Below are 9,980 nucleotides of genomic sequence, written 5' to 3'. Positions count from 1 at the left end.
TACTTTCTACGTCCTTCGTTTTCCATATTCACATACCTACCCCCTATGGCCCTATATGATCAGCCCTCATCATTAGTAATAACACACTTTGTACCGTTTTCACAAGGGCATTGAAAACTTCCGGTTGCTGCCATACGCACGATGACGTGCAAAGCACGTTTCTAACCAATGACAACTTCTCTTTGAAAAGGACAAGAAAGAACATTGTTCGCGTGGACTCACAATCTGCACACATGTTTCCCCTACATGTTGTATACAATCAAAAACGCCGCGATTACGCAGGTTGATTGAGACCAAAGCAGGTGCCGGTTTTCCCTGCATGGATTCCCAGTTTGGCATCCCGTTACCCAGGAATCCGGGCGACGCACACACAAAGTAACCTTAATTGCAAATAGCATTAATCAGTGATTCGTGACAAAACATCCTTTGAACGGCATCATGGCTGACGTTAGATATACGTCAATGCTATGTCATTCTTGTGGTTAAAGATAACTGTTTGGTCAGGTTATGTAAAACAGTGAGTGCACATAAAATCTTATTTCTTATTACAAAATTTGAAACCGCTGATAAAATGAACGTTTCTTATACAGCAAAAAGGCACAAAGAAACAAACTGTCGCCACCATCCACGACAAGATGAACCAGAAAAGGGCATGATTAAAGAAAATCTCATAAAAGATAAGCTTAGATGTATGTACATGTAGTAAGGTTTTTAATGAAGGCCGTCGTTTAATAGAATGGGACTTCCTTTGATAGTAGTCTGATCTTTAGTCTGCTATTGTGATCTAACCTACATGTGACTGTTTCCGGTCCCAGGAAGCTGAAGAAAATGATCGAGGAGTTTGAGACAAACGTGAGACATCTGGAGCAGTCGGCTGCCACCCCGCGGGGGCTGGGCTGCGTGCCGGTCATTGACCTTCGCCTCTGCCGCCTCTGCTTCAAGACCAAGTTCGCGGACGGTATCGGCAAGCTGTGTGTGGACTGCAAGAGGAGGGTCTGCAGCAGATGTGGAACGTTCTGTCGAATTGTTGCTGAGGTACGTGTGGGCTGTCCAAGGCTCTGTATCTGCATTTGTATCTGTATCTGTATCCGGTATAACACGCTTCAGCGTAACACACTAGCTTCGCAGGCACGCAGTGCGGCAGCAGCTGGTTATATAACACTGAACAGTCTATCACTCCTGGTCTTTTCACATTTGACCTAACGTTACAAGCGTTGTCAGTAAAGTTACCCAGTAAGGAGGCTTCTGCACTTCTTAACAACGACTGCAAATCTACTATAATTCCAGGAAAATACGAATTTTTAAACACATCAATTCTAGGTTGATAACTCTAACGTAAGTACAAATGTACTACTGTTTCTTGTTCTTTTTTGAGCTCAGTATAGTAAAAAGTCGTGCGTGTTTATTAGTTTTCGTCAAGAACATTTAATTTCCTGCGCTATTCGATGTACAGAATATAGTAAATTGTGTCTGTTGCTGGTCTTAATCTTTGACACAATTTTTTTGCCTTGTGCAGATGACAACAGCTAGAGAGAGATGGCACTGTAACCTCTGCCAACTGAAGCGTCAGCTGCTGTGCATGACGGGAAGGTGGTACCATGGCACCGTGAGCAAGCCGACTGTATCCGTCCGCGAAATGCTCACCAGAATACGTGACGTCAAGGAACTCGACATCGAATCTGACAAGGTTAGTTGCATTCTAATTGGCACAGTAGTTGTCATAATAATCACCTTTCTTTTAGTTAAATGACTAGTCACTAGCATTCTATTTTTGCTGACTGTCCAATGGTAAGGTCCAATGGCTCAAAATGCACCACCCCCTCTACTATCAGTCTAAACGTATGTGACGTGAAGAAAGACACACTTAGTTGGATTGAAATAATGTACTTAATTGTGTTTAATTAGAATGGAAATAACTTTTCTTTGCGAAAATGCCAGTTGCTTTGGCCAAGCGTAAGTATCTATCTTAAGCTCTTTGCTGTCTATTTTGTACCACTAGGAAGAGGGAACCGGGAGACGCGCTAACGGAGGTCGTGCTCGTCTAAGGGACATCAAAACAGACTCTGAGGATATAGGTGAACTGAGACCCAAAACAATAGCCAAGAGGAAAAACCGCTCGTCCCATAGATGTTTGCAAAGGTCTGTCGCTATCACTGACGACCCCGACCCACCGACGAGAGAACAGATGGCCATGGAGAGGCACGACAGCCTGAGGGAACTGAGGGCCAAGCGACGGAGTAGGTGCGATCTCTCGAAGAGTCCGACACTGACGAGAAATGACAGTCATGGAAACCAAAGACAAGGCGAGGCAGAATTCTACCCGGCAGCATCAAAAGAAAGCCTGACCGCTCGCGCTTTCTCAGAAATCGGCGGAGATGTGATGCTGCTCACGTCTTCACTGAACGACGATTTGCCGGATATCGGCACCAGACTTGAGTCTCCCTCCTCAGTAAGGCTAGACCGCCGGAGCATGGCCATGGCCGCCATGCACGCTCACACCGGATCAACACAGAGCTTGCCAAAAATCGAAGTGGACAGATCGAACAGCAGGAGACCTCGCGGGCCCGTCAGATACCCGACCATATCGTGTGAGGATGATATCTACCACAAGGGGGCGCATGGTCCCCCGCCGAACTTACTTTGCCGGACGGCTAGCATTGACCAGCCGGAAACGCGGCTTCCCGTGACTCGCTGGAGACGAGACGCCAAATCTGACACATGTAGACCCTCAGAACTTCAGGTGAGAAACCTTTTACATGTCAATAAGCTTCTATTGGCTATACTTGTGCCTACGCAGTCATCATATTTTATTTAATACAGATTCAATGAAACAGATTCATATATCTCCTCAATCAATATTTTTGATAAATGTTTTATTGCAAATTCATGCCCATTAGGCTAATTGCAAGTGAACAAAATTAGATCTATTGCATGAGGAAAATCTCTGCTTTGACCCATTTTCATCTAACGACCGTTATCCACGGATATATTCGAACGATAAGATGTATTCTATTTTCAATTGATCATTCCCAGGACCTTCACCCACCAGGGTCGTTTGAGGTGACATTGTTCAATGACAGGCGGACAGAGGAACTAAGAAGTAAGTGCTCTACCAGATCAGATACTCCTACCTTTGTGCATTCGTCAGTAAAATAACATGCCTTCATGTCATGATTTTATATCACTAACTTTTTTAGGATAAAGTAACATTTCCAGTTTCAACACTATCTGAAAAAAGATTCACTGATCATGACGCTGTGAACGTTTTTTTTCTCTAAATGTAACACGGCATCTGCTTGAAAGAGAGTGTGGACAGAAATTGTCTTAAGTATAAAATGACAACATCCGCTTAGGTGCAATCTAGTGTATATGGATTTTGCTGCATCTTTGTTAAGAAACCATAAACGACCAAGCTATGTTTTCACCGACAGTGCGTGATTTTACAGCTGCTAACTTCGGCCTACAAGTCACCGGAGGCGTGAAGACAGAGAATGGTCGACTTGCCGCTTACGTCACCGATATCCGAGAGGGTGGTCCAGCCGACAAGGCGGACGTCAGACCAGGTAAAGGCATTTCCCCATCGCTCACACACTTGAGATCCTCGACAAAACCTGATGTAGCGAAAATATCAATTAATGCTGAACAAGGACGAACAAATGCGTCAACACACCCATGGCGCTAACTGCTTGCGGTTCCCGTTTCTTGCAGGCTATATCGTGCTTCTGTGGAACGGCTTCCCTCTCACCGACCTGACCTTTGAGCAGACTAAGCGCGTCGTCGACGCCACTCGTGACGAGAACCACGTCACACTCACCATGACGTGCCCCGGCCTGTCACCGTAAGTACATTGTACCAGGCACAAAGCCACGTGTGCTTAATCCTGGGTTTGATTGCTTTTCATTTTTATAACATTAAGTACGCGCCTACGGCCCTGCTTCCGTTGTTGTATTCCGGCACCATTCATGCTTACTCTCGTATGATGAAAATAATAATAACAATGTAATCACTTGAGCAATACAACTTGAAGTCATTGAACACCGTGTTTACATTTGATAGCTAAGAATGGAAGATAACGCCATTGGTGTATGCCTCCTGTCCTTCAGGTTCGGAAGTAGATCCATTTCTCCCAGTTGGCGCGAACCCGGGACTACAAGTAGGAGCCATCTCACAGCGCCGTCTATGGCGTCAACGGTAAGGATGTTTGTCCACTTTACCTGAGTTCAACGGTGACGGTCTTCATTCGCCTTTAAGCTTTCCCTTCATTTACACGATTTCAACTCCCTCGCTGGATTTCATCATTCACTCATGTCTATCGTAGGTCGCGAGAGCATCTGCCGAGTCATGCCCCAACGTTAGAGGAGGGAGCCTGCACCAGTCCAACCTGACCAAAGGCGACACGAGGAGCTGGCCTCTCCGGTTGCCTGTAGAACCACGTTATCTCCACACACCCGACACTGATCCGGCCTCCGGCGAGGTGTCCGGACAGAGGCAACTCATGCGGAAGTCCAGCTTCAGTCCAGGTAATTTGATAACTTTATAGATTGTCTGTGATTAGATATACGAATTCGATTACCAGTAAAACGTTTCTCAGTCGATTCCGATCTTTTAGATATGTATACAAGCGCTACAAAATATGAACGAAAAAACTATACTTTACTATCAGAATCAGGTACAAGATAAATGGGTAACTGTCATGTCATGAATGCACAGTTTATATGTACATGTACATATGTGTTAATCTGTATTTCATTTGTAAATATCAACGGCATTCATGATTCCATTTAAGAATGTATGTCTACAATGTTGACGTCTTAATCATATGTAAATCGCTTGTCCGCCCACACAGCCACCGGGCTGACGATCATGGTTCCGTCGGATGTCAGAGTCGATCCTCCCGCCGACAGAGTTGTCAGCGGCGCCGACAAGGGGGAAATACCCACTTCGCGATCAAAGGAAAGCCTCAGGCGATCACCATGTACGTCTGCAGAATATCTTATTTTCTACAAGCCACAGTATAATAGATAAACCGAAATGTAACGGAATAACACCGTGCTATTTTGCAATGGATATTTTTTATTTTAGGTCACTATTTTAGAAATTAGCACAAATTTATTACTACAAGAAGTGTCCAACATTCATTACAGCAACAATGACCATAGAACTAATAAACGTACGTTTTTGCCCCACCACCAGCTCCCTCCAGCCAAGAAATGTGGATGCAGCGTAAACAGGAGAGACTCGCGTCTAGACGGGCCAGAGCCACGTCTGACGTCACCCGACCAGAAGGTACCCCATGGTCTCTTTCAAATACAGAAGTTCATTTTACACCTTACGCTATAGAATAGGCCATAACTGGTAGATCTCAGCGTTATATTCATCAGGCTACAACCTCTATGTTTCCATCTACAAGCAAGTTATTCACTCTCACTCATTTACCCATCCATCCATCATTCCACGCCTCATCTGTCCTCCCATCAACCCTTCGAATTCATTCCATGCAGGTAGAGATAGCTTAGGTGGAACCGCTAGGAGGCGCTGCAATACTGTGCCGTCTGGAAGTCCTCTCCTTTCAGGTGTGGCAAAAGTGTCGGTGGCATTCTGTAAAAGATCGACAACATTCAGTTTTGTTAAGTATTTTGGTCCAGAGTCCAGGCAGTTGGACCACGACTCTGAAACAGGGGCGGGCCACGAAATACGTGAGAGGGAAGGGGTGTAGCCGCAATGTTTTGTTTTTCATTGCTTGTTTTTTGCCTGTCCTTTCACCCAGTTTTTTTTTCGCACATCAAAAGCTGTTGCCGATCATTTACAGTTTCTCCATCCCCCCTGCCTTCTTTCTTTCTTCATCCAGTCACCCATTTCATTATGTGTTCATTTGTGCATTACTTTCGTGTGCAGCATTTCCCAAAGGTAACATTAGTTTTTAACGAGTTATCGTCACCCTCGTCTTCTCTTCTCCAGGTATAGACTTCGAGTCTCCGTCCTCCCGAAAACGCGCGGGAAGTTCCTCCAGCTTTGTGTCGTCTATGGGCAGTGAGATGTACGTTTTTTTATGATAATATATTTTTATTCTTTTATACTGTAAATTTTCAAACTCTGTAAAAAGTAAAATGGTAAATGGTTTACTAGTAATTTTCGTTTGTAATAGAATATGTACGTCCTTTGAACAATCATTGGAAAATATCGCCGTTGATGACCAACACCTGGCAGTCCGATTTACCAGACATGTAACATAAAGAAAGAGGCGCGCTCCTAAACACTGCTGTTTGACTGCTGACAGGTCGCTATCCTCCCTGCTGCCGTCCGACGGGGACAGTGACGGTGACCTGGCCGCTCCTGAAGACATCTCCGGCGGCCCCGCCCAGGTCATGTGGTCTACCAAGGAAGGTACGTCGCCTTAGAATGAAATTGAGTTCTAGTATGTCCCTTCTTGTTCCAGCCACTGGTAGATAGATATGATATCACACAAACTCTGTCAATGACTTGACGAAAAGAGTTTTAAACATACCGAAAGTCATGATTTTGAATGGATGAAGAAGTATTTAGAGTTTTGTCAAATCCAGTTGCAAATGTAGCATACGGGTTTCCAATTCTTCAAACGTGGGGTCGTGTTTGCGGCATCATCCCTGAACAAGTTTGTGTGGGTTGATTGGTATTTTCTAGGCGGCTTTCAATTTCTGCCGACCATAGCTATTAGTAATATGGTCGATAAGGCGTCAGAAGGATGACGGCTGAGACACAACGGTTTACCGGTTTCGACCTTTTATTCAAAAGTCTTCATCAGAATCTATTAGTATTAGCTATTAGTAATAGTTTATTGCAAATTCTTGTCTGAGAGGGCTAATTGCAGGTAACATGAAATGGGACAACCAAACAAATAGTGTAGAACAGTATAGAATGTAGACTACTTCTCCACTCGACATCCTGCATCACGGTTGATAACCGCCGTGCTTCTGTGGTTCCGTTGCAGCAGCGGACACCTCCCTGGGCTACGTGAACCTGAGCCTGCTCATGAGTAAGGGGAACATGGAGGTCAGCATCATGTGCGCACGGGGCATCGGTGGGAAGGGCGACACTGCCCTACCAGGTACGGAACATTCCTCTTAGAATTTGTTATTAGTTAGGTTTAGCTTGACTTTAGATTTAATGAGAGATCGTTATTTGCATGTTCGTGCCCACGTGGACTAAATGCAGTGATTCGATAGTATTACATGGAATACTAAAGACTAGATACTATTACAAGTAGTGTTACAAGCGAACAGTTGGATAAACAAGACATCTGGAGGTCACATGCTGTCACTATAGCTATTGTTTACGTGTCTCTTCCCTTCTCTTGAAGCAAAGGTGCAAATGCAAGTGTAATGTGTTGCACAATGACATCACGAAAGTACCCCTTGGTTTCAAAAGTAACTATACAAGCCCTGTTCCTTGGTCTTACAGACACTTACGTTAAGACGTACCTTCTCGAAGAGGGTCGGAAACTGCACAAGAGGAAGACGAAGGTGGTGCACCAGAGTTCCGACCCAAACTACCAGAAAAAGTTGCTGTATCCGGCCTGCGATGTGGACAACAGGGTTCTTCAAGTATGTATGATTGTTACAATTGCCTCTAGTATAGGGCTTTTAAGGTCTTAATGAGTTAATTTTACCCGCTGTGGCTAAAACTCCCCAAATTGTAGAATAATACGATATTGTCCTCACTTTGGACCATACAATACTGAGTACCTCTCCAATTGACATTCTGTATCACTGTATTTTTGTGCCTAGATATTCCATGAAACTGCGTTTGGGATATTTGGTTCAAAAGAATACATTTTTGGGCTGGAGAATCAACTTCCATCCATGTCTGATATATTGACGACTTTTGTTGTAGCTCATGATCTGGAAGAAAGGGAAGGGCCTGGACAGTAACAAGTGTGTTGGTGAGATCCGGGTGGAGCTGGACCGGCTGGACCTGAGTCAGAAGACGGCGGGCTGGTACAAGCTGCTGCCACCCATGACAGGCGACACCGGCTCCGTGGAGTCCCTCACCATGGGCTCGCACTAGTGCTGTTTGTACAATCTTTTCATTTTCCTGTTTCTCAAAGTCATGTGAATGTTCCTAGTTTAATCGTGATAAACATTTAGAAAATGATGATTACGAAAACCACAGAACTGGTTGATTGCGTTTGTTCTCTATGACAAGTTGAAGGTGTGAGCTGATCTAGCTATAGATAATTATGTCTCGATGCCAGTGAAAGTGACAAACATAATTTTTGAGCTTGGGTAGATTTTTTTGCCTATTACTGTACCTATGTACATAAGACGCGCGCTGTACTACGTAATTCATATCACATAAGGTAAAAAACCTTATCAAACTCCTTCCAACCATGGAAATTGCCGGACAACTTGATCAGAAACATCCCAGCATGCAGTGGGGAACAGTGTAAATGTGAAAACTTTTTTCTACAAATGTTGACATGGTCTGTCTTATCAAATCAGCAGTGATTACCAAAGAAGATCATCTATATTGTTATTTTCGATAGTCAGATGTAAATATTAGTCTGTGCAAAGATAAAAGTCGTTGTGACGTTAACTACGACTGCGACATTGTAGTTTGTTGATTCGTCTGATGATTGCTATTTAACAGAATACCACTTTATATTTCTCAGAGGGAGAGATGATATATCGTATTTTCTGTGGTGTAAGGTTGATGTATGAAGTGTCAGTTTAAGGTAGGACATGAGGGGACCACGGCATGCTGCCTCAAGTGTCAGTTGATTGCAATCAAATCGGTTACTACGAACTGTCAGTTTTGAGTCATTAACGCGTATGATATGAACGGATACATCATACTAGCGACATAGTACCTTACAAATTACTACATAGACACCAAAACAATGCTGCTGTGTTCTTTTCATTCTGATATATTAGTTATGATATACGTTTCATTGTTCCGACATCCATTAATACATGACATTGACAATCAGGTGACGACCTCACTAATATGTCTATACAAACAAGCGTATGGCGTGGCTACGTTTTGGTCAAAAATGGAAAACGCCTCTTTTGTTGAGTAGATCTGTAGAGGCACCCCATATTGCAGGGACTGGTGTAAATAGGTACCAATGACATGCACATGGTATCAATGTCTTTGACATTATATATCAGAGATTAGTTGTTAGTTTCAGGCACTTGGTCGTTGAACAGGGTCTTTGAAATGCGTAACAAAGATAGCTCAACAAGTGTTTGATATGTCTAGATTCGACAGTTTCTTGCGTATTCGCGTATATGAATAATCTAGACTGCTTTGATACTGGATTCTGTGGCCTATTTAACTTTCTGATGGCTCTGATGAAATGCCAATTAGTCATTTCCTCCCATACGTAAGTTTTGTCTGTTACTGTATGCTAGAACTTCTCAATGGAATAATACTGTGTTTTTCAACGTTTAAATAGTAACGTTATATCGCTTGGTACACATTACCGGCGGATAGACAGTGAAAGAAAATTAATTTTCAACTTCACAATGTTTGATCGTGAACGAATATGTTATTTCTGATATTCCTTACCGCTTGTCTTGAAAATAGTTATTATAAGTAACGAATAGGCCATGTATCATGGCTTGGAAAACTGTCATCAGCGTTTCTGTTGATATGAAAGACATTGTGGTATGTTGTCTCAATAATGTACGACAAGAGTTGACATATAGTGATAGCAGAAAAACTACACCGTATCAAGCAATACCTTGTGTATTGAAAACCGACTTGAATGATCAGTATTGTACAGATTTCTACGACATGATATTGACGCAGTTGTTTTTTTATCTATCTATCTATTTATTTATTTATCTATGATATATCGTTATGATAAATCTGGATGACGTAAGGCTGTTGGATAAGCCGCTGATATCGGATGTGCTTTTGTTACTGACATGTGGAATCCACTGTAACGGTACACAGCCGAGGAAATAAAAGAAATATTGATACTATTGTCTTGTATTTTA

The 9,980-nt window shown here is 43.1% G+C and overlaps 1 protein-coding gene across 5 annotated transcripts in view; it reads left to right on the top strand.

Moving 5' to 3' along the window:
* Positions 1-9,962, top strand: part of LOC118409637 (regulating synaptic membrane exocytosis protein 1-like) — a 28,656-nt gene extending 18,694 nt beyond the window's left edge. For 3 of the 5 annotated variants that reach the window (XM_035810800.1, XM_035810802.1, XM_035810797.1), the window contains exons 3-18: positions 816-1,035; positions 1,517-1,687; positions 2,000-2,740; positions 3,034-3,100; positions 3,432-3,563; positions 3,709-3,838; positions 4,104-4,191; positions 4,319-4,520; positions 4,847-4,975; positions 5,194-5,286; positions 5,502-5,573; positions 5,959-6,037; positions 6,278-6,384; positions 6,968-7,084; positions 7,438-7,580; positions 7,870-9,962. In XM_035810800.1, coding sequence (XP_035666693.1) covers positions 816-1,035; positions 1,517-1,687; positions 2,000-2,740; positions 3,034-3,100; positions 3,432-3,563; positions 3,709-3,838; positions 4,104-4,191; positions 4,319-4,520; positions 4,847-4,975; positions 5,194-5,286; positions 5,502-5,573; positions 5,959-6,037; positions 6,278-6,384; positions 6,968-7,084; positions 7,438-7,580; positions 7,870-8,043 — 2,665 coding nt within the window. In that variant the 3' untranslated portion in view covers positions 8,044-9,962. The remainder of the gene's footprint in view (positions 1-815; positions 1,036-1,516; positions 1,688-1,999; positions 2,741-3,033; positions 3,101-3,431; positions 3,564-3,708; positions 3,839-4,103; positions 4,192-4,318; positions 4,521-4,846; positions 4,976-5,193; positions 5,287-5,501; positions 5,574-5,958; positions 6,038-6,277; positions 6,385-6,967; positions 7,085-7,437; positions 7,581-7,869) is intronic. The other 2 variants (XM_035810798.1, XM_035810801.1) reach the window with 2 other exon arrangements.
* The last annotated feature ends 18 nt before the right edge of the window (positions 9,963-9,980 follow it).

The sequence above is a fragment of the Branchiostoma floridae genome, chromosome 2, assembly GCF_000003815.2.
Source record: "Branchiostoma floridae strain S238N-H82 chromosome 2, Bfl_VNyyK, whole genome shotgun sequence".
Taxonomy (NCBI): domain Eukaryota; kingdom Metazoa; phylum Chordata; class Leptocardii; order Amphioxiformes; family Branchiostomatidae; genus Branchiostoma; species Branchiostoma floridae.
The sequence above is the reverse complement of the archived record's forward strand: the minus strand, read 5'-3'. Positions and strand labels throughout refer to the sequence as shown.